This window comes from Colias croceus, chromosome 12 (genome assembly GCF_905220415.1).
Source record: "Colias croceus chromosome 12, ilColCroc2.1".
Taxonomy (NCBI): Eukaryota; Metazoa; Arthropoda; class Insecta; order Lepidoptera; family Pieridae; genus Colias; species Colias croceus.
Window position 1 is genome coordinate 9,281,415 of NC_059548.1, and position 27,648 is coordinate 9,309,062.

The following is a 27,648-nucleotide window of genomic DNA, read 5'->3' on the forward strand; positions in this document are numbered from 1 at the left end:
TCTAATGAAATTTTGTGTGCATATCGGGTAAGTCTGACTATCGAATAACATTTTTCCATACCCCTAAGTGATAAGAGTAAGGCAGAATAACGTTTTCCAGAACTAGTCTTAGTATAAATTAAAGAAATTATCATGATAAAAGAATACTTATAGAAAAGTTAATTAGTTGATGTTTTCGAAGCTCAAGAAAGTACACCACTGGGAGATAACGATTCCCATATTTATGGGAAAATTAATTATTCATAGCAACCCGCGGCCACGATTCTGTATTTCTCAGAAATGTAACCCTGTGTGTTATTGCGTATCATAATCAATAATATGCAAATGTCGTTAATTGTTTCAGTAGTTCTTGAGTCAAAAGATAAACAAACGTATCAACAAGTTATCGGATTTTCATAAGTAAATTGAGCAATATATTATAATTTTGTATATTATATTGATATCAATCAATATTATATTCGTAATATACACTACATTTAACCTATTTAAAATTATTACGTAGTACTTAGTAACTATGATATTTTAGAAATGAAAAATGATTATTATGCAAATATACAAAACCATTTCTTTTAGTTTGTTGAGTATTCTGAAGACGTGCAATTAACTGCTATTTGCTACTCCACTTTCAATACCAAGATCTCTTTGACGTCTAGTTGAAGCTAAGTTCAATAGAAAATCGGAATCAATCTAGTACAACCCGTAATTTGCTAACCACGAGCCCAACGAGTCGAATTTAGAGCTACAAGTTATATATTTTGTAGTCTATTTCAATTAGAGCATCATTGCCTGTACGTAGCACGTTACTAATGTATAGCGATAAATTTAGCTTAGCCACGATTTATTGCGTCGTACAGTTCCATGGTATTACTTGGTATACCTACTGGACGCTGGATACTGGAGTCCATCCAGGCGCTATCGTCGTGACAAATATTAGAACATACGTGCGACCATTTTGCTTTATTATTCGGTAAATGCACGTGTTAAAACTATATAAAAAGATATATAAAACAAGAAAAAAGTACAGACAAAACTTGATAGTAATGCTGTTTTTATTGTGTGGTTAATAGCTACGATAAATGCTTTTAACTTTTTGCTTGTGTGCATTTCCACACATACGCACGAAACTGATTTATATTCGGTCAGTGGTCCATCATTGGATGGTTGTGTGCGGTGGTTTTATTAACTTCTTTTTTTTATGTCACGCTATTGGCGGGAAGAGGTTACGTCTCTACTTTCTTTTTTGCGCAAACACGCTTGTGCTGGGTTGATAATAATGGGTTACGACTGGACGTTTACCAAGTTCAAGTCTATTTATATGTAGTGATGAGGGCGTTTGAAGGGTGAGATCGACTCTCCTTCTAAATGTTAGCTGAAAAGTTTACGTTTATCTAAGCGAAGTATACAAGTGGGGTAATTTTTATAATTTGGTTCCTACATTATTTCGTATCGTTAACTGTACAGCGTTAAATAAAAATGTAGAAGATTAAGAATTTTATAATATAGTAATGTATATAAAATATAACGTGGATTTACTTTTGTTATCTATATTCTAAAGTCTAGTTTAAAAACACAAAGAACTTTACATCTCATGCAGAGATGCAGAATCCTTTGTTCTATTCAACATTAATTCACAACTATTCAACTCAATTATTTTATTGAGATCGTGAAATCTCAATAAAATAAAAAAAAACTGTGTGCGTGTACTAGCGTACGCGGATCACGCGTGGTAGGGATAGTAAAAAGATGGCGCGTAACGGAAAAATATCACGCGTAACGAAAAAATGTTACACTAAATTTTTTTCCAACCCCGATAAAGAAGTTTCACTTCAAAAACAAAGAATTCAAAATTTTAATAGATTTTACTACCCACTTTCATATCTTCTTCCCAGAATTAAGAAGCAAAGACGCAGATTAAATATCGCTTAATTCCTTCAACATCTAAACATTTACCAGATCACCTTAAAATTCTAGAAACTTCTGTATTTTAAGAAGATTTTAGTCTTTGGAACTAAATAGAATAAAATTGCTCTGAAAAAGAAAATTTCAGTACCTACAAGCTTTGCCCTGAAAAATAAAATGTATCAAAGCTTGTATTACTGAAACTAGCTGCAAATAGTACCTAAGGGATGCATTATAAGTATTCATACCCCTACATGAACATTACAATGCATACCTATACACTCATACATATAAATTAAATATAACTCAATGCAAATTAACATGTTTGCATAACAATCTGATGTGTCTAGACATTATATATCTAATCTGGTTAAGAGAATAGACATTATTTTAAAGGTAAGTAAATGTAAATTCAACCACGGTCAATATTCTATCTACGGTTTATACCTCTACACTAACGAACATAGGTAAATAATAATTAAAACATTGATCTATACCAACATTAAAAAAATAATTAAAACATTTATCTATACCAACATGAAAAAATAATTAAAACATTTATCTATACTAATATTAAAAAATAATTAAAACATTTATCTATACTAATTTATATGTTCTGTGATACTGATATTAAAAAAATAATTAAAACATTTATCTATACTAATTTATATGTTCTGTGATACTAATATTAAAAAAAATAATTAAAACATTTATCTAGGTATACTAATTTATATCTTCTGTGATACTAATATTAAAAAAATAATTAAAACATTTATCTATAAGTACTTATTTCTATGTTCTGTGATACTAATATTAAAAAAAACAATTAAAACATTTATCTATACTAATATTAAAAAATAATAAAAAACATTAAGTGTTAGTTAGCCAATTTATTTATATGTATAGCTATGGGCAATATATTATTTATTATCACGATAAGACCAATAAGAGCGGAGCAATGCGGGTAAAATTATTAATACATCATTTTCATAAAAAATTGTTAAGGGCGCGAATAGCTGAATTTTCGCTGACCGCCTAACCCCTCAAACTTTCTTGTAGAAACCAATGACGCTCTCAAAATAAATACTTAATGTCCTGTTAGTATTTTTTATTTTATTTTAACAAAACGTATGACATAATAATGCTTATAAACTCGTTAAGTGAACTGTGAACTGTTATACGTAGATAATAAATATTCATAAATGTACCCTTATAACAAGGACAGTATTCAAATATTATTTCAAAGAAAACTTCGTTCCACCTCAAGCGTTATTAGCACTTTCAAAAGAGATGAGATTTCGTCTTATCCTGTACGAATATCTTTCGTTGATTAAAATAATGAAAATGTCAAAGTAATTTCACACCTTTGATATTCCTTTGCTTTTGTTTAGGGTGATATTCGAAATTCATTACTCTTTTTCTCTTCGAGTTAAATGAAACGGAACGTTTTATGACAAATTTTGATAAAGATAATATAAAAATTTGAATTTAGGAATACCTACATAGGTATAATGTCTTCTATTTTATAAACTTGAAAATATGTTATATTTTGTCATGTTAACGATATGTATGAAATTTAAGGCTAATTCATACTGGACCCGATCGTGAAAACACAGTTACGTCGGTGTTTCAAAATTTCTATCACTTTTTTTGATAATCCTAAACCAATTTCCTAACCTAAACCTATCACGCCTTTGTCATGTTTTGATTGGCGTTAGATACCTATAACACAAAGTATAGTAAAGTATTCCAATAAATACTAGTGTATTGTATTTATGTGACGTGGAACTAGCGTGGATGAATGTAATCGAATTGATCAATAAAAGCAGACGTCTATCAATAAATACTGAACGAATCACGATATAAAAAACGACTAACGTTTCACAACAACGTGTTTTGTATCGAAAAAGTGTTTCTTTTGCTAATTTCCTCGGAGTCGGAGATTTATCTCTCTATTTAAAACGTAACCTAAAATATAAAAGAAAGTTCTCAATTTGACTTTTTAGGCCTTGTAACGTTAGAACATTCACAGATTTTGACGATTCTTGTCTGTATTATTTTTTGGTCAATTTCTGACGATTTGGAGGCGGCATACTTACTTTTAATAAAAATAATTGTCACATTGGCTAATACATAATGACTGAGCATTATATAACTTTATTGCATACATTTGTATTTAAATAAAAAAATCAATAGTGTGAGGATAATCGACAAATTCATGAAACTAAACAAGTTTAACAAATTATTTTACCTCTATCCAAGGATAGTTGTGCTTAGTACTTACCTTATCATTATTTACCATCAGGTCAATGTCCACTATATAAACTGGACGATAAGAATGTTAAATAATCATAATTCTAGTGTAAATATTAGCCCCATTAACTTAGCACTTATTAGCGACAGTCATTATAAAATTATTAAAACACATGGTAGAGAACAAAATTTTATTCAAAAAAGTATATTAATTTGTGTTTTTCAAATTCGTTAAATCTATACTGATATCACACTAATATTAAAAAGCAGTTTGTTTGCTTGAACGCGTAAATCTCAGGAACCTCGAGTCCGATTTGAAAAATTATTTCACTGTAATTCCATTTATCGAGGTAGGGAGCAGAGCAAAGCGGGTAAAACCGCGGGGCACAACTATTATGTAATAAATATTCGTTAGTTAATTAGTATTATGTAATACTTAAATAGTCAAAAGCATTCATAAAATATATATTAATTATACGAGTGAATGAAACGAAATACATGCGAAATACCAAATTTGTTAATAAAAGCTACAATATTAATTTTATGAAGTTCGTACAATTTTCCGAAGTACATTTGTAAATTGAAGCGTTATTAATAGATTCATGAATGAAAGGAAATTACAATATTCATTAATTAAACTTATTACATTAATAGTTACACAAAATTTATGCATAAAATTGAGTAGTAAGTTTTAATTAATTATTTTATATTAATTAAGTTTATTAAAATAATTTAAATGTAAATTAATGTGTACTGTATGTGACTAGTATTTAAGAAACACTGTATTGTTTGTTTCCCAAAGACAAATTAATAAATAATTAACGATAAAACTACACACAATTATACATCAAATTTTAAAATAATTTAAGTAAGTTACCCAATATTATGTACACTAAGTATTATTACATCCAACGTCACCAATTCTTATATATTATCAGATAATATATAAGAATTGGTTAAGATAGATTCTATGGTTATACTTCGCATTTCATAAGATTCTTTTTCCAGAATCTTCCACGTTCCAAATTTGAAGAAACGCAAAAAATATTCAATATTATCTATAAATAAGTTACTTGAGCGTGAACAATTATTGTACATTTCGCTTTATTTCCAAATATATCCCAATTCGTTTCGAAAAATCGAACATATTTATTTCCGATTGAGTTACTTTATTGTATTCAGTATGAATGAAGTAAAAGGCTATAAATAACTGTTCTACGAGTTAAATTTGATACTAACATATATTTGATAGGAAACAATACATAACAATAAATTGTATACTTTTAGAACGACTGTTACCTCAGTTTTATGGATTTAGCGACCATTTTATTGTATACCCGATCATTAAATGTATTATACAGGGCAATGAAAATATTTTTAATTATAGAAGAAAGAGGTCATAAACTTAATTTGCGAATTGTTTTGGAATTATACCTATTTCCGGTTTTCAAAATGACGTCAATAAATTTTCGCCAACATAGGTACCTAAAATTTTACAAAGTTTTGTCAATTTGCGTAAATCTTTAGATACCTTATATTTTAACCTTTATGTACTTGTATAAAATAATAAAAAGCATATTTACTTACTGTCTTGTGGAATGATGATGATTTATTACATTTTTAATACATAATATTATTTTACCTGTTTACTTTATACCGGTTTTATATAAATCAACTCCACATATAAACTGTTACACAGCTCTTTTGTAGAGAAAATGCTAGAAGGTGTAAAATCCGGTGCTATCCTAGTACAGACAACGGGACCGTAAAATATTTGCAAAGAAGTCAATTGCGTCATTTTAATGTACAGTATGAAGATTCCTCCAGAAGATATCTATGACGTCATAGAACTGATTTTGCTCATCATCTCTTTGAATAGGCTGATACCCTGGTACAAATACCAACAATACAATATGAAAGAAAAAAATGAAAGAATTTCTTTCATTGTTGGTATTTGTACCAGGGTATCAGCCTATTCAAAGAGATGATGAGCAAAATCAGTTCTATGACGTAATCTCCTTCTGATGTACCAGTATTACAGAAGCTTTCTAAACTATGACGTCATTATGTTTATATCCCAAAAAAGTTAATAATATAATGCTGTTTGTATTGATGTAAAAACATATATTACTCGTAATGATTGATTACATATACTTATACGCGTTCAAACCACTAAATTTTTTATTTTGTCACATACCTACCACATAAGTTTCTTGAACTTGTAAATTAGTGTAGAATGTAGATGCCTGCCAAAAATCCTGATTCAGCTACATTTCACGATTTTAAACTTGAAAATATTTTGTCATTGCCCATAACTGTACATTAACTACCCAACTCTATTTTCCATTAATTCTTTTCGCAGCCTCCACTAAAATTTTGTACCATAAATAATAACAGCTTTGCGAATGACAGTTCAAATAATTTTCGCGGCAAAGTAATTTTGGCAAAGCTACCAATCCATTTAAGTGAACATCGGGAATGTCAACAACACAAATTAATTCGATCAGAATTTATTCAATTGAAATCTATTTTATTCTCATCTCATATACGTGTTTTATGTTTATAAATTTGAAAACAAAACGTTCTTACAATTATTATAAATCTGTTTGGGACATAATCGTCGTTTTATTGTACCTAATTATTCAATGAATATCGGAGATATACAAATTCAATTTGTTTCAAAATTCTTGTTTTACAAATTAATATTATTTGTTATGAGTTATTGTATGTCTTCGAGATTTCAGACAACAAAGGTTCAAAAGGATTTCAACTTGAAACTGAATAAAAACTAGTCAAGTACAATTTAGAATGTCATAGTGAGCTTTCTTTAGTGTTATCTATAACTTTATTCAATTTTAAAACTGATAAAATAAATATTATCTTTTGTTACTTTTCTTTATAAAATCGCTTTGCAGTTATTGTGAAAAAATTGTGTAACAACCGACTTTCTGTGAATGTAAGTAAGTATATATGGGTTACATCTACATCACTACATAAGTAGTATAAAACATAATCGCTTTCTCTGTCCCTATAACTACGCAACGGATTTTGATGCGGCTTTTTTAATAGATAGAGGATTTCAAGGGGAAGGTTTTAGTACCTATATACTTTATTAGGTTTTAGACAAAGCGGGCAATAATTAGGTGAAACACCCCATAATAACTAACACCATACACCTATATTCAAAAATATTACACACAGACGCATCGTATTGATAACCTTTTAAAGTCACTTAAAAGTTCTAATTAAAAGTAGATAAAAAATTATCACCAAATTATAGGTTAACGACTAAATAATTGGTCAAATAACAAATTGTCAATTCATCATAACTCATTACGAATATTCTTAAAATTGTGATAAAATATCAAGAGCAGTACGAGTAGGTACTAGATAAAATTATCATTTTTAAATTATTAATGAGTTAAGACAGGTAGAACTTAAACAGTTGATAGGTATTTTAATTATTCACTATAAACTCCTAACTATACCTTACATGTCTGTTATCTAAACGTCAGTTTAGTATCATATATTATTTAACCTCTGGATCGAACTGCACCCACGCCCTGACCATTGAACTTCCGACAAAGATCACGTCAAGGGTTGTTTGGTGAATGGCTTAAATATAATTTAAGTGGCCTTACTTAGCACCACAGATTACATGAAAACAACGTAAGTTTAAATCTTGACTTACCACTTTATGAATTCTATAAAATTTAAAAGGGCTAGCCTTTTAATTGCTACAACAATTAAATTTTAATATTGAGTAATAATTGTATCATGTATAAAATTTTTGGTGACGAAAAAAAATATACATGTTTGATGAAAAATATCTTTATAAAAAATACCGAAGTCGAGGAAATATTATAATTCAAATTTCAATAATTTGTACCAATTAATTAATTAATTAAATTATAATTAGCATTATAGATGAAAATCAGCAATTATACGTCCTTATCCATCATAAAATATCAACATGAACATTTTATTATGCCGCTAATGATTCCATCAATTTACCTTAACCACTAACACAATAGAAAAAAAACTATTAGCTAATGACAGCTGTCAAATCGTTCTAACTAATCTGCTCTAATAACTATTAGTAAAGCGCGGGAGATTGATGCGCGCGCACGTTACACGCAGATTCAAAATGTCAAATTTGTGTTTATTTTTAACATCGCTTCTCGTAGCGTTTGCGGCGGGTCAACGGGCAAATCCCATTGTACGGGTGCACCATGGCATTTTACAAGGCACCTGGAAGGAGTCTACCAATGGAAGAATGTTTGCCAGTTTTCAAGGGATCCCGTATGCGAGACCGCCGGTTGGAAAATATAGGTTCAGGGTAAGTTTGAATTTCGAATACCTTCTAATTTTTTTTTAATTTTGTCGAACGCCAAGACAAAAATTTTCAAACATCATTGCATAAAAAATGTAATGTTTTGGTCCAAGTAATTAACCAATTTGAGTTATTATACTCACAAGATAATGAGCTGGTCAACACCGGAACATAACAAATTAATCGCGTAGGTAGGTACTATCATTTTTTTACTCTTTAATAAATACATAATAATTATTATAAATTATTATAATTTACATTGATTGTTTACATTTTTTTTTAATTGAGCTCGGATCCCACTACTCCATGAAACTATTACAAAATACATGTCTACAACTTATAAAAAAAAACAAAGAGGTTCATTATTATAACATCACGTAGGTACCTAGTCGTCGATCCAAAAATGTGTATAAAAATAAAAAATAATGTATGAAGACCATTTTTACAGAATTCATTTCAAGAATAATGTAACATTAAAGATAGGATGGCAATACCCCTAAATTATGAAAGAAGGGTTGATTTATTTATTTTAAAACATCAGTATATTCAGCTGTGCCTCTCAGTCTATTCAGTCTATCTTTTTCTTAGAAATAAATTAATGTTGCTATAAAATAAATGTTGTTATCTATGACTTATGTACGAGTGTGTCAAGAGTGTGTCAAATCTACCGTCTATCGTAATTTCGCCGATTTTTTATCGCCAGCTTTACAGAAAAACCATTAAAACCGAGTTTCGTTTTCTTTTTAATTATTATAGGCTTTCTAATTGTTCAGCCTAGTACGAAACTATCAACGAAGCCTGAAATACACTAAAAAACACGGTCAACTTCCCATAAAATTATAACATGTTCATCAATTAGGAAAAAATGATGTGAAATAACCAAAAATATTGCTCTTTTCATTATGACTTGCGTAGTTACGAGAAATAATTAATTTTAACATTTTTATTTGTAACTTGAATACTTTTCGGTTTACCGCAAATTATCCTTCATTTACGGTTTTAATTACAGTATTATAATGATTATAATTATTTTATTTTATTTGTTTTCTAGAAACAGACAGACAGTAGGTACCTACTTTCGCAATAATTATAATATTGTTATGGATCCACCCGCGACTTCGCTCCCGTTTATTATATTTTAAACTAAAATACATTACTATTTTATTTTATTTATATTAATTAGTTTAGAACATATTATATTAACGCTATATGTTATAGCTTTGCGTAATTTGTATTGACGTTAACAATAACGTTGTTGGTAAACAACTTGAAAATTGAAAAGCAATAACTTAAAAGACAATTGAGACTATATAATATAATATTTAACGAATGTGTAGCTTTATGTTATTGTAAATACCATTAAATAATGTTTATTGTTAATAAATAAATTAATAATTCAATTCCAAACATTCCTAACTAAAATTATTTTATAAACAAAGTTCTTACGTCTAGATATTACCATTCTACTAATCTCATATATTAAACTAGCTGCGCCCCGCGGTTTCACCCGCGGCCTATTGCCATCCACGTTAAATGGAATATGTAACACCGGAATAATTTTTCAAATCAGACCAGTAGTTCCTGAGATAAACGCGTTCAAACAAACAAACTCTTCAGCTTAAGTATAGATTAATAAAACAGCTAATACCCGTGAAAAATACCGCACTTTCCAATAGTTATAAGGAAAAACCACATATTTTTAAATTACATACTTATAACATAACAATGGAAAGATGTTTTATCGTTATAATTAAGATGATAGTTTTTTTTTTTTTTTTTTATAAAAAATATAGAAGATACTAGATAATCTTTATGAATAGTAATTTTCATTCAAATGACTTCCGTAGTTTTTCTACGTTTCTATAAACACTAGCTTTCCGCTCGCGGCTTCGCCCGCGTTTTCAAAGAAAGACCCGCATAGTTCCCGTTCCCTTGGGATTTACGGGATAAAACCTATCCTATGTGTTAACTGTTAATCCAAGTCACCCTCTATATGTGTGTTAAATTGAATTGTAATCAGTTCAGTAGGTAGTATTTTGTGTTAAGGGGCCTTAGTAGGTGAACACGGCAAAATGGACTGTTTTCTATGAGCTATAATTGAAAACATTGAAGTTTTTTCGCACTGGAATTTCTAATATGTATTACAGAACGTATGTGTGATGGGATGACTGTTTCCAAAACACGATTGGAAAAATTTTGCTCGATAAAAAAAAATCCTGAAGTTACCTCTAAAATATCATATAAATGCTCATTACAACCGTATTTTACGATAATAATTCGTATAAAATCACAAATACATAGGTATTTACCTTGTCGATTTCCTGACTGTTTTAGATTTTGAAAATACTAAATATTTTCATTCACTTTTTGATAAAAATGTGAATGGCGCTTACGATTTTTAGTTTGGAGCACGTTGATTCCATACTAAATGCGGACCCCCTCACCGCTTACCTCAGGCCCGAATAGCTGAATTTTCGCTGACCGCCTAACCCCCCTTAATCCAAATCCCGTCTATGTGTGTGCTAAATTGAATTATAAGTGCATTATAAATTGCATTATAATCTAAAAATTATATGTAAACGAATTCCTAGGGATGCGAATGCGTCATGGCTTTTCTTTACTACCACAACACGTTATTTTCATTAGAGCCACAACACGAATTACCCGATTTAGGGCTGATTTTTCAATCCTTGGTTAAAACTTATTCATCGAATAACGTATTAAACTACCATTTCAAAAATGTATTGTAATTGTCCGTATTTGACAGTTTACAAGTGACTTTTTAATATGTTCGTGTAATACTTTATTGGACGCATAAATTTTAACCAAGGATTGAAAAATCGGCTCTTAGATATTATAAATTTATTTTTTTGCTCTACTAGCAACCTCGGAAACGGCTCCCACGGTTTTCGTGAAATTTAATCATTACGAACGTTCATAACACCATAAAAAACGTAGTGTGAATAGGATATCGCATCTCCAAAAAAAAATTCAAGGTTCGCATAAGTTTTTCCCGTATTACAATAACAAACAAATCTAATGGTAAAAACAACTTATTAATTCGTATAATTATTTATTTTTAATTCAATATATTTCGTTTACCTATAGGTCTACCAGAATCTGATGGCATATTTATATTTAAGAAATAAAAGATTTTCATGTGGCAACTTATTTGACAACTATCAAATCGATTGTCAAATTATTTGTCTTTTTTGCAGTTGATGATTAATTTTTAGGATTTTGTTAAGGATTTTGTCTAAAAAATCTTCGAAAATGTCGAAAAAGCCGCTGCGATCACAAGCAAGAGGTGTTGTTTATAATGTGTATAGAAAAACATTCGATGAAGAAGGGTCAAACACATCACAATTTTCAATTTTGAAGATTTTATTGGTAAACCGGACTTACCCGTTTTGATACTTTAAATTAAAAAATATTATATTATGTAGGTAAATATAATATTGTTTGTTGATGTAATTTTATGAAAACATATTACAGGAGTTTCCAATACGGCTATTCGTCAAGTCAAAGCTGGCCAAGTCAATTTAATAATGTGTGTATCTGTTAATACTTACGAAAATAAACATAGTTTTATTTTATTTTTATTTTATTTTATAAAAATTATAAGCAGTCTAGTTTTGATCTACATTATAATTATATCGATATTTTCACATGGCATACTGATAACTAATATACAAATATAGGTATGTATAAATAACAATATGTATTAGGTACCTGTATAAAAGTAATATATGTATAATGTATATTATACATGTAAGTATGTACTTACATAATATTAAGTGGATATCTCATTATTAAGTACAGTATTGTCCACTTATGTAATGTGACTAATTATATTGAGGACAAAATAAAAAATAAGCAGTATCAACATCGTTCAGTCCATTTTCCCTAGGGTTGCACACTCAAAATTTTGATTTCCCTAATTGCCATCAGATTCTGGTTTACCTATACATGTGAAAACTTTTTTAACCGTATAAAAAAATGTATTGTTTAATGAATGTCTTAGCTTAATATAATTTGTGTCATAATATTAAGTACTAAACTACTAGCTGCTCCGCGCGGTTTCACCCCCGTGGCTCCACTCCAGCTGTTGCCTGTAGCGTGATGAAATATAGCCTATAACCTTCCTCGATAAATGGGCTATCTAATACCGAAAGAATTTTTCAAATCGGACCAGTAGTTCCCGAGATTAGTGCGTTCAAACAAACAAACAAACTCTTTAGCTTTATAATATTAGTATAGTTTATATTATGTATAGTACAAATAAGTCGGTATAGGTAAACCAGAATCTGATGGCAATTGGGGAAATCAAAATTTTGAGTGTGCAACCCTAGGAAAAATGGACTGACCGATCTTGATACTGCTTATTTTTTATTTTGTCCTCAACATCATTAGTCACATTACATAAGTGAATAATACTGTACCAAATAATGAGATATCCACTTAATATTTTGTAGGTACTACTTACATGTATAATATACATATTACTTTTATCTATGTAATACATATTATTATTTACCTACACATACCTGTATTTGTATATTCATTATCATTAAGCCATGTAAAAATATGGATGTAATGATAATGCAGATCAAAACTAGATAATGCTAATATTTTTTTTTATAAAATAGAAATAACAATAAAATAAAATAAAACTATGTTTATTTTCGTAAGTATTAACAGATACACAAATAATTATAAAATTGACTTGGACAGCTTGGACTTGACGTATAGCCGTATTGGAAACTCCTGTAATAAGTTTTCATAAAATTATATTGTAATCAAAAAACAATATTATAGTTAGTTACCTACCTACTTATAATATTTTTAATTTTAAGTATCAAAACGGGTAAGTCCAATTTACCAATAAAATATTCAAAATTGAAAATTGTGATGTGTTTGACCCTTCTTCATCGAATGTTTTTCTATACACATTATAAACAACACCTCTTGCTTGTGATCGCAGCGGCTTTTTCGACATCTTCGAAGATTTTTTAGACAAAATCCTAAAAATTATTCAAGAATTGCAAAGAAGACAAATAATTTGACAACCATTTTGATAGTTGTCAAATAAAATTGCCATATGAAAATCTTTTATTTCTTAAATATAAATATGCCATCAGATTCTGGTAGACCTATACCTACATCAATTGGTAGAATCATTCCGGAAGGTTGTGGTGTATAATTCATGAAGGTTTTATATAAATTGGCTGATATATGACAACAATATTTGCAAATATCGAAAAATGTTTTACGTGCGCAACAAAAACCAATATAAGCTATATGAAAATAATGTATTACAAAATTATACGACATTTTTCTTAAGCCACAAGGGATCCAAAATTTCATCGAAATGAAATATCGTGGTGTTTTCATTTTCCCGTATCGTTGACATAACGTTTCAAGGGAAAACGGTATACTAATATACAGTTTTATTGAATTGTGTGTTTGTGTAATATATTAAAATAACATTGCTAATAAAGATAAGGGGTTATATTACGTAAACCAGAACAAAAATTATGTGTGTTAAATCGGTCTGGCTTCACTACATAGAATAAAACAAAGTCGCTTTCTCTGTCCCTATGTCCCTTTGTATACTTAAATCTTTAAAACTACGCAACGGATTTTGACGCAGTTTTTTTTATAGATAAAGTGGATCTCAAGGAAGGTTTTAGTATATAATTTATTGGGTTTTAGACAAAGCGGGCGAAGCTGCGGGCGGAATGCTAGTTTTATATAAGAAACAAAACTATTTTTCAATTAAATTTCACTAGCAGACAGCTTACGTTATAGACCGAAAAATCCAAATGCAATACTGGTACAAAAAGTTCGGCGAAAAAAAAAATTTGCAGATTTTCGGCGGTATGGCGACTATTTGGAATCGTCCGAAAAGTATGGCATGGCGATTTTCGTAAATGGCTGCACGACGATGGTTACCTGTGCAAAAGTTAGCCTGGTACAAATGGTTGAATTGTTTTTTTTAAATCAACACATTCGCGTCGGTATGGCGGGCTGTAAGTCACACCGGAAAAGTATGGCATGACACTACCGCCTACTTCTTTTTTATGGGCTATCGGTAAATTCTAAAATTTTTGTGTTACAAATCGTTTGACTTCGCTATTTTTCCGACGAGTTCGACTAACGCCCACGCGACTAAGCCGCCGGTACCAGCGTTCACACCATCGTTTTTCTTTTTGTCATTGCGTACTAAGACCCCTGTAGAACCGCCATCCTGTTACAAATGACTCGAAATTTTGTGTCAGTATCTCCCGGTCTATTATAATGCCTTGCCTTTTTAATCTGTATGTGTTTGCTGTATTTAGTTAAAGACCTTACGACATTACAAAAAATAAACAGAAAGCAAATGAATTTAAATGTGAAGAAAATATAATGAGTATATTGACATGACCACAGATGTAGGTAGTATTTTATGCTCCAAAATTTTAAATCTTTAGATACATTTCCAAATATTGCCATGCCTAAATTTCGTTGTATATTTCATGTAGGTGTATCTCGCTTTTACAATTACTCCAATGAAATGGTAACCAATCCAGTGACGCATAGAATTCTAGTCTAAGAGCCGGGGAACAATATGGAAAATAATATCGATTGTCATCAATTTATAATTGTTGATGTCGGTATTTTGTATTTACATTAGTCACGTCGTAACTTGATAATGACTTTCTTTTATTTTTTCTAGTTTCTTTAGAATAGACAAATAATCCCGTAGAAACTATGAAACTTGAAGAAAACTCTTTTAATCTCTTTTATTTTACGCCTTGGTCAGTTCGGCAAGATAAGGGCAAACAACATCTACAACTTCGAAACTGGATGTTCCACTGTTCGATGACATTCTAGAATGTTCTAAATTTTCAAAATAAGAACTCCACACAGAACAAACATGGCGGATCTTTACTCTTGCCTTGATGATATTTCTTTTATTCGATGACATTCTAGAACATTCTAGAGTTTCAAATTGAGAACACAGAAAAACAACATGGCGGCTCTTTGCCCTTGCCTTGTTGGTATTTCGAATACGTAATGAGCTGAAAATGTTCAGTTCGAGCAGAGTTATGACAATTTCACACCAATTAGGCAACAAATATCACTGATATTGTGGTAACGGACAATCGTTACTTCTGTTGAATCAACCAATTAATTATGTACCTATTTACTTGTATTTTACACGTAATTGGGGACATACGTGAGCCTGAATCAAAATTATACATTTATAAACAAATGTGGAAAACGATATTGTAGCGTAGGTACAATGTAGATAAGTATTTACTATCACCAAGTATTTTTAATGACCTGTATTTTGTCTTAGATTGTACAATAAATAAATTAATACTGTGCTCGTTTATACGTAGAGGTTTTGTAACAAAGATTGATGTAGATTAACTATAATTGTTTGGTCAAGATAATCCTCGAGTACCAAAGCTTTCCAGATAAGAAAAGCTGATATAAGATTAAAGTTATAACAGTTACAAAACAAATAATTGACTTGATTGAGATAAAAAGTTTGATGAAACGACATCAAAATTTCAGCATTTTCTAACTTCTAATGAAAAAATTTATTATTGAGACCTATGTATAGACACGGTAAACAGATATGTATAGTGTGGTCTGTGGTATAGTTTTACCATGTTAGACAAGTTTACATATACAGGATATTGAATTTACAGTAATTATTATATTTCAGAGTTATGTAAGCGATACGAAAATACGCCTACGTTAATATGTTATACCAATTTTTTATTATTTTTAAATTTTTGAAGTGTAACTTCTTGAGGCGCGTTGAGAGTAAAATTTCAAGTTCGCGTCATGGCAATATCGTCACGTCGATGGCGACGATTTTGCTATCTTCGAAAGAAGTTTCACTTTTGATACGTGTGCTCGGTACACACGCTCTTTTTTATAAGTGTTTGCACCTACATATGAATAGCTTCAGAGAAGTTATTTATCAAATGTTCAAATCGTTTTAATCTTTCTTTTAATGTTATAATATTACCCCACAGGAACCGCAATCAATGAAACCATGGCTGGGCACGTGGGACGCGACGCGCACACTCTCAGACTGCCTGCAATACGATCCTATCTACAATAAAGTCTATGGTGGGTAGTTTTAAATGAGCTTTTAAGTAAATTAACTATAACCTTCTTCCTACTTAATAATATTATAAATGCGAAAGTTTGTGAGGATGTGTATGTGTGTGTTTGTTTCTCTTTCACGCAAATACTACTTAACGGATTACAGTGAAATTAAGCACACATATAGAGGGTAACTTGGATTAACACATAGGATAGGTTTTATCCCGGAAATCTCACGGGAACGGGAACTATGTGGGTTTTTCGTTGAAAACGCGGGCGAAGCCGCGGGCGGAAAGTTACATACATATATACATACATATATACATACATAATTACAAACCTTTCCTCTTTATAATATTAGTATAGATAACTTTAATCATCAAAAACATTCGCGAATGAAAATATTAAAATTACAATAATATTTTGCATTTATCTCCCAGTTTCCTGTTAACGATTGATACAAAAAATGGTCCGAATAAAAAATTAACTCAATAAACATTTTTATTATTTCCAAAAATTGTGTAGGTAAAATAAATTGCCTTTTGATATTTGTTCCTTGTGATTGTAATTGCTTTGCCCTTCTCTTAAATTCAATTAAAATATAAAATATCGTAATATCGAAAAATTCATAGAATTGGGGTCCACCAATCACGCAAACAATATTTATATTGATTTTCTAATAAATGCCCTTTCATGAGTTGTTAAAACATTTGGAAATAATTTGCAAAACTATGTTAACCCTAGAACCCTACACTGTATTTGCCTATCCGATTTTCCTACATGGGGTGCTGTCGTACCCCAAAGTAAAAAAATATTGGAAAAATAAATAAAACAGAACTTGTTTTAAGTTTTTTATTATTAATGTAAGATAGGAACATGCGATTACAAATCAGCCTTTAAACTTAAACTAGATAATTAATTTGAGCACTTTTCACATACTTTAATTTGATGCTCCAAACAAATTGGAATTTGGCACTTGTTGCACCTTGTCTTGCTTTTTCAGTCCCTTATTCTAGGACAGAATCCACAGCGTCCTTGTGTATGATGCACCTGAACTGCGCTTTGGTTTGATAGAGGTTTTTTTAGAATACCTGATATGGATTCTTTTATATCCCGCCTCAAAGTTGGCTTTTGTAAACGGTCCTCCAAATGTTTTGTGATTAGACTCAAGGCCAGTTGCTTTAAAAAAGTGCGACGATATTTTATTTCTGGCTTATTGTTTGCAGTTGAACACTTGTGTAAGACCCAAGAATTAATACCAGTTGCATTAAGCATCCCATAAAAGAGGCAAAGTGGCCATCGTCTTGTTTTTCTCTGGACGGAATATTTTTTAGCTATCGAGTCAAACACGTCCACACCCCCTTAAGTTTTGTTATAATATTGTATTATTTCAGGGAGCTGTACATCATCTGTCTTGTCTGGGGTGTCGTGAAGAGTAGATAACATGATAACTACTATCTTTTGCTTCGATTTCGGTATTACAATTTTCCTTCACTGGGGTGTAGGAGCACCCCAACAACCACCTACACACGACTACGATGCACAGCGGTCGCCGCAAGACTGACCAATCAGAGGCTAATTAACTTAAGAGAAAATACACCGAAGGCCAAATCTGTGAATTAGAAATAACAAAAATCATAAACTAAACAAAATGCTGTGGGGTGCTCGAGCACCCCGGGTAGGGTTCCAGGGTTAAGAATCCCAGATATTTCCTTACCTATTAATACAGTCGATGACTTAATGTTTATCTAAGGGCTGATTTTTCAATCCTTGGTTAAAACTTATTCATCGAATAACGTGTTAAACTACCATTTCAAAAATGTATTCTAATTGTCCGTATTTGACAGTTTACAGGTGACATTTTAAAATGTTCGTGTAATATACTTTATTGGACGGATAAATTTTAACCAAGGATTGAGAAATCGGCCCTAAATGGACAGGTCATTCTTAAATCATCATCTCATTTAATCCGTTATGTTATAAATCATCACTACATACAAAAGCATTAACCTGTACCTAACCTTTTGTCATACTAATATTATAAACGCAAAAGTTTGTGAGTGTAGATGGATGTATAGATGTATGGATGTTTGTTACCTTCACGTGAAAACGACTAGACGGATTTGGATGAAACTTTACAAGAAGATGGGTTAAACATCAGAATAAAACATGAGGTATAGAAATACTTGATTTTGCACGCAGGTTTGTCGGCAGGTGAAACCGCGCGGCACAGCTAGTAAATTACAAAATTCTCGAATCACAGTTTTTGTTAACAAATTCCTCTGAAACAGTTTGACCGAGTTTTCTCATTGTTTTTATGTATATTCTGTAGTTTTGAGCGGTCGTAAACTATTTTATACCTCTCAATGATAAGGGTGTCGAGTCAGCTAGTAGAGATATACAGGGTGTCCCACTATTGGTATACTAAGCGTACTTGTAGTTTTGCATACACTGATCACGTGAAAAATACTTAAACAACGAAATTACGTAAAAAATTGTTTGCTAAATTTTTCCTGAAAATCCATGTTTTCTTCTCTAGCTTCGCGCAGCTGGCACATACCGCTTCTCTAATGTGAGCATTTTGTCTATGAAAACATAATCTTAAACGATAGCTCACGTGCTGGTGGCAAAGTTGGGCGGGTTGCTTGTTAGGGGTGCACACAGAGTTTTATGAATTCATCTATTTGAAAAAAATATGCGTCTGGAATCTTATAAGTATTTTTTACGTACTCAGCGTATGCAAAACTATAAACTCCTTTGAGCTTAGTATACCAATAGTGGGACACCCTGTATAAAGATGTGTATTAGCTTTCCTCCTGCGGCTTTACTCGTCATAATTCTTTGCAAATTCTCGCTATGCCTGAAAGGATTTATTGCTTGTATTAATTATTAAAAACCAATTAAGAATCATTTATTTTCGTATAATGTGAATACTGAATAGAATAAATTCTGCGAGAACATAGAGGGCGAATGGTCAGGCGTCGCCCCGGTAAGGCAGAAGACGCGAAGCGTCGCCCCGGTGGGTTCGATTCCGCCTCGTGAAAGATTTTTTATATTCTTTTATATTCTTTACTTTATATTAATGAAAGCATTGAATCCTATAAAACTAAAATCTTTGCTTTGTTTAGAAATAGATATAGCTAGGTGTAAATGCCATTTATTTTACTTCCTTACTATTTATTTTATTTGCGTTTCCTACCTTCGATTAACAGCTACTCAAAATATCGTAACTTTAATTGTAGCAATGTAATAGCAATATAACAATTGACATAAAGATTTATACCCTTCCCATTATATAATTATTGCAGCTTTACAATAAAATAATTTATTGCTCGTCATACATTAATCATTTTCTTACAACATAAAAGGAGCAAAAGGCTTCGTCTCAGCGATTGCTGTCCATAATTTAAATTCTAGACAGCGCTGATTTTCAGTCGTCTTATAAGTAAATAAATATTACATATACTATACAAAGCTTAATAGAACTATACTAAGCTGAACATTTCTTCTCATTTAAGTAGGAACCTAAAATAAGAAACATGTATTACAACCTCATTTCTAAAATATTTCCACAGGTGACGAAAACTGCCTGTTCCTGAACGTATACTCGCCAAACATAGCAGTGGGGACCCACCTTCCTGTGGTGGTATTCATCCATGGAGGTGCCTTCATGTATGGCAGTGGTGCCGTGTATGGTGCTGACAACTTGATGGACAGAGACATCGTGCTGGTGACGATTAACTACAGGCTGGGACCACTTGGTAAGATTTCATAGCCCAAGGCCTGTTTCTTACTTCCTAGTCCACTGTATTCATTTCTTTAATGTCGAACATCAATCCATTTCTAGAGGCGTAAACTTGTCTGTTAACGATCCTGCGCCTTTGCAAATGTTCATGAGGGGTGATACCGCTTACCATCAGGCGCCCCAACAGCTCTTTTGCGGACGTTGACATAAAAAAATATCTTATCTTACTATTTATTATAACGTGTAACTTAGTATAAAGGATGTTCGTTTGTTCATCCTGATCATATCATGATTTTAATCATATTTGGCAGTGATGTAGCGTACCTACGTACGTAGAAATACTTTCTCTTGCTCGCGGGTGAAACCGCGCGGCACAGCTGTTTGTTATAAACCAGCATTTGTTTCAAATAATAAACTGTTGTGTTCCAATATTGTAATACAGTTACCCGTATTAGGGCTGATTTTTCAATCCTTGGTTAAAACTTATTCATCGAATAACGTATTAAACTACCATTTCAAAAATGTATTCTAAATGTCCGTATATGACAATTTACAGGAGACATTTTAAAATGTTCGTGTAATATTTTATTGGACGGATAAATTTTAACCAAGGATTGAAAAATCGGCCCTTACTGAAATTATGTTCGTTATGTAAATCGAAGTAGCTTGCTATGTATTAGATTCTTGGAAAATTAAATTATTGTTTGTTTGTTCTCTATTGTAAACAATATTGAAAATCCGAAATATAGAATTATTATTAAAACAATACAACCAGTAATGCTTGTTTCGTTTTCCACGAACACGGAGGCAGGTAAGCAGAGATATTTCATTATACCGAAAATTCGATATCTCATGGTTGTTTCTGAAAAAAATATGTCTGCTATGTGATTTAAAACAGCATGCAATTAATTATTGAGCTAATAGCTAGTCAGGCCAGGTGCCTTTGTTATTCTTTGACAATCTACTACATAGTATAGGGATTTATTTAATACTAGCGGTTCGCCCCGGCTTCGCCCGTGGTACCTACATGTTTACGTTTTTTTTTTCATAAAAACTATCCTATCTCTCAAGTTGGATCGAACTGCACATGGTGTGCGAATTTTATTATAATCGGTTAAATGGTTTAGGAGTCCATTGAGGACAAACATTGTGACACGAGATTTGTGGCTAACACACGATATTTTAGTGTATGTATTTTATCATACGTATTTATTACACACAACAAGTATTTAAATATTTTATTTCATATTTATATTCGTATTTAATTATAACACAAACATTCATTACACAAAAACACAAGAAATACAGACATGCATTACACTTATACAAAATAATTATAATATTTATTATTTCATGACATAGTCGCGGTATTTGCGTAGTATGCGTGCCGCGACTAAATTATCACGATCCCAGCGGGTAGATCGTAATACTTGGCATTCAAGTTTCTTAACAATTTAAAACTAACAGTTCGATCTTAGTTACCGAATGCGCATCTAGTCAGTGTCTTTTTTGTTCTTGTATTTTCATGTCCAAAGTGTTGCTTGTATCTGATAATTGTCTCTCTCCTTCTATGTGGAGTAATAAACGTTAAAACTGTGAGTGTGTGGTTATTTGTGCATCACCCAAAGGTACTGTACCTAGTGTAATTAACCTTCATTATCACGCACCCCACAAATTGGTGACCCCTCTGAACACTATATATATATATATACGAACTATGTCTAGTGCAAGCGATTCCGACAACGCTGATCGAGTAAATACTCAAGCGCGAAGGTGCGCCAAAATGGCGGAACGACCGTCGCACGTGTCGCCCGCCCAGCAACCGTCCGTTAATTTACGGATCCCACCTTTCTGGCCAGAAAAACCCGCAATATGGTTTGCACAAGTTGAAGGACAATTCGCTATAATGAACATAACTGACAATACTACAAAATTTTATCACATATTGGCCACATTGGACCGGCAGTATGCGGCCGAGGTCGAAGACATCCTTACCGGCCCCGCTGATTATAATAAATTAAAATCAGAATTAATTAAAAGATTGTCCGTATCCAGAGAAAATAAAGTGAAACAGCTGTTGATGCACGAGCAGCTGGGACTACGCAAGCCATCCCAATTTCTACGGCATTTGCAGCACCTGGCTAGTCCCGAAATCCCAGAAGATTTTTTGAAAACAATCTGGACCAGCCGGTTACCTGCTGGATTGCAGCCGATCGTGGCGTCACAACCTACGCTGTCCCTGGACGCTCTGGCTGAGTTAGCTGATCGCGTGAATGACATCGCGGCCCCTACCGCTCATGTTGCGGCGGCATCTTCATCTACATCACCTATGGACGAGCTGGCACGCCAGGTGGCGGAGCTGACGCGCCAGGTGAGCGCGCTGTCCGCTCAAGTAAGCAGTTCCCGGTCCCGCCCTCGCGAGCGCAGAGGTCCCTCTCCACACCATCGCCCACGGTCTTCTTCTCGACGATCCCACTCTAATTACCGGCGTTACCCCATCTGCTGGTATCATAATAAACATGGCACAAAGGCTAACAGATGCATTAAGCCATGCGACTTCAAGGCATCGGGAAATGCACACGGCAGTCAGTGATGGTGACCAGCGACTGCCCCAATTCCCCAAGTCGTCTTTTCATTACGGACCCCACTCTAAATGTTGAATATCTAATAGATACCGGTAGTGATATTTGTGTTTTCCCTATAACTGCTGTGTCTGAAAAACGATGTAAAACTAATTACCAACTGTGTGCTGCCAATGGTTCCGTCATCGATACTTACGGTTACATTCAGTTAAATCTCAACTTAGGCCTACGTCGCGTATTTCCATGGCGTTTTGTTGTAGCTGACGTCACTAAAGCAATTATTGGTGTAGATTTTCTCTCACACTACCGAATTATTGTTGACGTAAGTAAGAAACAATTGATCGATGGCTTAACCAATGTCAGCAGCTCAGCAATAAATTGTAATATGATTAATTGTAACATTTCTAGTGTTAAGGTTGTAACTGGTGGTGATACTAACTATCATAAAATTTTAGCGCAATACCCAGAACTAACACGCCCCGCTGGTACTCCAGGTATTGTCAAACACAACACTACACACCGCATTCGCACAACTCCTGGCCCTCCCGTTTCCTGTTCCCCTAGGCGCCTGGCTCCTGACAAACTTAAAATTGCAAAGATGGAATTTGAGGCTATGATAGCCAACGGAACAGCCCGTCCATCTGACAGCCCGTGGTCGTCTCCGCTTCACCTCGCATCGAAGAAGGACAATGGATGGCGTCCATGCGGTGACTACAGACTTCTCAATGCAAGAACGATACCAGATAAGTATCCAATCAGGCACATACAGGACTTTTCACACTGTCTGTCTGGTTGTACTATATTTTCTGTCATCGATTTAGTTAAGGCGTACAATCAGATTCCTGTTTCTGAAAGCGATATCCCGAAAACAGCAATCACCACACCCTTCGGTTTGTACGAATTTCCTTTCATGACCTTCGGACTTCGCAACGCAGGTCAAACCTTTCAGAGATTTGTCGATGAATTGACGCGAGGCCTAGATTTCTGTTATCCGTATCTCGACGACTTCCTGATATTCAGCAGATCAGCACAAGAGCACGAAGACCACCTGCGCCAACTCTTTACCCGTATGAGAGATTATGGTGTTCTTATAAACACAGCCAAGTGTGTCTTCGGCGCTCCTAAGGTAACATTTCTAGGCTACGAAATCTCTGAAAAGGGAACCAAACCTTTGGACAGCAAGGTGCAAGCCATCGCCGATTTTCCTGTCCCAAGAACTGTTCGAGAGCTTCGAAGATTCTTGGGCATGGTCAATTTCTACCGACGTTTCTTGCCCAATGCTGCCCAAATTCAAGCACCATTAAACGCCTTGCTTGTAGGTTCTGTTAAAGGTTCTCATCCCGTGGTCATAGAAGGAAATTCGCTGCAGTCATTCCAGGACTGTAAGAAAAGCCTTTGCGAAGCAGCCCTGCTTGCTCATCCTGCCAGTGAAGCTAAATTAGGACTCGTCACTGACGCTTCAGATACAGCGATAGGTGGAGTCCTACAACAGCTTAAGGATGATGATTGGCAGCCGCTCGCATTCTTCTCGCGCAAGTTGAGCCCATCACAGGTGAAATACTCACCATACGATCGAGAGCTCCTTGCCATCTACGAGAGCATACGGTACTTCCGACACATGCTGGAGGCTAATCATTTTACGATCTATACTGACCACAAGCCGTTATGTTACGCTTTCCACGAAAGGAAAAGTAACTGCACGCCGCGTCAGTATAGACACCTCGACTACATCTCGCAGTTCACAACCGACATACAGCACATATCAGGTGCAAATAATGTCGTCGCTGATACTTTATCGCGCGTATGTGAACTGCAGAGGCCGGTCGATCTAGAAGAGATGGCAAGGTTGCAAGCTTCAGATCATGAGCTCACTGCGCATCTCAAAGGCGAATCATCTCTTCGTCTAAAACGGATGAATGTACCTGGAAGTCGTACTCCACTGTACTGCGACGTCAGTACACCGACTCCCAGACCTTTCGTCCCTACACAACTGCGTCAGCAGGTTTTCAATTGTCTGCACTCATTAAGCCACCCAGGCGCAAATTCTTCAGCCAAGCTTGTTGCACAGAGGTTTGTCTGGCCTTTAATGCGGAAGGACTGCCGCGAATGGTCTAAGGCATGTTTGACCTGTCAGCGCTCGAAGGTAAACAGGCATGTCGCGTCACCTATTGGTACGCTCGCTTTACCTTCAGCGCGATTCAAAAATGTCCATATAGACCTAATCGGCCCTTTACCACCTTGCGGTGATTATCGGTATTGCCTAACAGCCGTCGATCGCTTCACGCGATGGCCGGAAGCTGTACCACTTACCGACATCACCGCAGAAACAGTCGCGAAAGCTTTTGTGTCCTGCTGGGTAGCCCGTTATGGTTGTCCCACCGACGTCGTTACTGACCGCGGTGCACAATTTCAATCGGCCCTATTCCAGCAGCTCGCTAAGTCTATCGGCTTCGATCACCGTAAGACAACGGCATATCACCCGCAGTGCAACGGCTTAGTGGAGCGCTTCCACAGACAATTGAAAGCTGCAATTACCTGTCACGCTGACGCAAACTGGGTAGAAACACTACCTCTTGTGCTCCTCGGCATAAGAAGTGCTGTAAAAGAGGATCTACACTCTTCCTCAGCTGAGCTGGTTTTCGGTGAACCACTTCGCCTACCAGGTGAATTTTTTGGTCACGACACTTTGTCTTACACTACCGATATCACCGACTTATCAGCTCGGTTGACGAATTTTGCCCGGAATATTCGTCCTGTACCAACTCAGCATCATGGCAAGAAAAAAATATTTATCTACAAAGATTTAGCCACATGTAGTCACGTATTCCTTAGGGAAGACGCACTGCGTGGCTCCTTACAACCCGCATATTCAGGACCATACGAGGTCATTTCAAGAGATCACAAATTCTTCAAAATTAAATTAAAAGGGAAGTCAACGACGGTAAGCATAGACCGCCTTAAGCCAGCCTACTTACTATCGTCTTTCCCCGAAATCCTTCCTTCTCCCGCTCTTCCACCTCCCAGTCCTCCCCTACCTCTTCCCAGTGCCCCCGTGGCATATACCACTCGCTCTGGGAGGAGAGTTCACTTTCCAGACTTTTATCGCCCTTAACCCGGTCTCTGGAGGGGAGTGATGTGGCTAACACACGATATTTTAGTGTATGTATTTTATCATACGTATTTATTACACACAACAAGTATTTAAATATTTTATTTCATATTTATATTCGTATTTAATTATAACACAAACATTCATTACACAAAAACACAAGAAATACAGACATGCATTACACTTATACAAAATAATTATAATATTTATTATTTCATGACATAGTCGCGGTATTTGCGTAGTATGCGTGCCGCGACTAAATTATCACGATCCCAGCGGGTAGATCGTAATACTTGGCATTCAAGTTTCTTAACAATTTAAAACTAACAGTTCGATCTTAGTTACCGAATGCGCATCTAGTCAGTGTCTTTTTTGTTCTTGTATTTTCATGTCCAAAGTGTTGCTTGTATCTGATAATTGTCTCTCTCCTTCTATGTGGAGTAATAAACGTTAAAACTGTGAGTGTGTGGTTATTTGTGCATCACCCAAAGGTACTGTACCTAGTGTAATTAACCTTCATTATCACGCACCCCACAGATTTATATTTAAGATTAAGATTAGTCATTATTGCCTAAACTATTGGTTGTCATAGATAATGTACCCAGGTGTAGGAGTAGGTATTATTATAAATTATTAATCTGTGCTCAAAATAAACTCATCCCAATTTACACAGATGATTTATTAGAGCTAATATCACTTGGTGGTGTTAAACCGCTTTCATTAATCATAACGACCCTCGCCTAGGATTAAAAATCTATTAAAGGTCTGCATACTAATTTTGTTTCTACCTTCATTTAATATTTTGTTGTCTTTATGTATAGATATACGCTATTTGCATTAACATCTAATGATATTATAAGTAAAAAGATGTAGTGTAGATAGGTTACCAACTTAACTTACGATCTCGAAACGGCACACTAACGCACACACGATTAGACATCTATAAGATGGCATAATTCAATTATCGTAAGCGAAAAAGAGACAACTGGACTAAATTCTGGCTAATTAGCCACATTTCAACGTATTCCCGCAGCGCTTATAGCCTACCTTTCTACTTATAACACCACTAGTTACATCAAAATAATTTCACTTCGAACATTCCCTATACACTAGTAAAATAAATCTGTATTTTCCTACAGGTTTCCTCAGCACGGGCGATGAAGCAGCCCCAGGAAACATAGGCCTAAAGGACCAGTCCTTCGCCCTGCAATGGATTAAGGAAAACATCATGATGTTTGGAGGCAACCCGGACAGTGTCACAATAACTGGGTGCTCCGCTGGCGGCGCTAGTGTGCACTATCACTATCTGTCTCCTATGTCGAGAGGTAAGTGATAAAGTGGCCGGTTTTACAAATTCTGCATGTGTTGAGTTTACTGTTTAAGAAATAACACAATAATAATCCTATCGAATATTTTGACACCAGGTAATAAACATAATAATACCATATTATTCAGTTATCAATAATGCAACATGTATCTATTTATACCAACTTTTCAAACCACTATATTGATATCATAAAATTGAAAAACGTCCAAGAAGTAGGTATGATTATTAATTCAATATCTTATTGAGCGTGTTTCCCGTTCAGCGGTCGGAAATGAAATGTCACTCAACTGC

At 33.9% G+C, this 27,648-nt stretch overlaps 1 protein-coding gene across 1 annotated transcript in view; it reads left to right on the top strand.

Moving 5' to 3' along the window:
* Positions 1-8,264: 8,264 nt before the first annotated feature.
* LOC123696546 (venom carboxylesterase-6-like) overlaps positions 8,265-27,648 on the top strand; it is a 36,443-nt gene continuing 17,059 nt past the window's right edge. The window contains exons 1-4 of the mRNA XM_045642818.1: positions 8,265-8,491; positions 16,522-16,618; positions 20,170-20,355; positions 27,170-27,355. Coding sequence (XP_045498774.1) covers positions 8,270-8,491; positions 16,522-16,618; positions 20,170-20,355; positions 27,170-27,355 — 691 coding nt within the window. The 5' untranslated portion in view covers positions 8,265-8,269. The remainder of the gene's footprint in view (positions 8,492-16,521; positions 16,619-20,169; positions 20,356-27,169; positions 27,356-27,648) is intronic.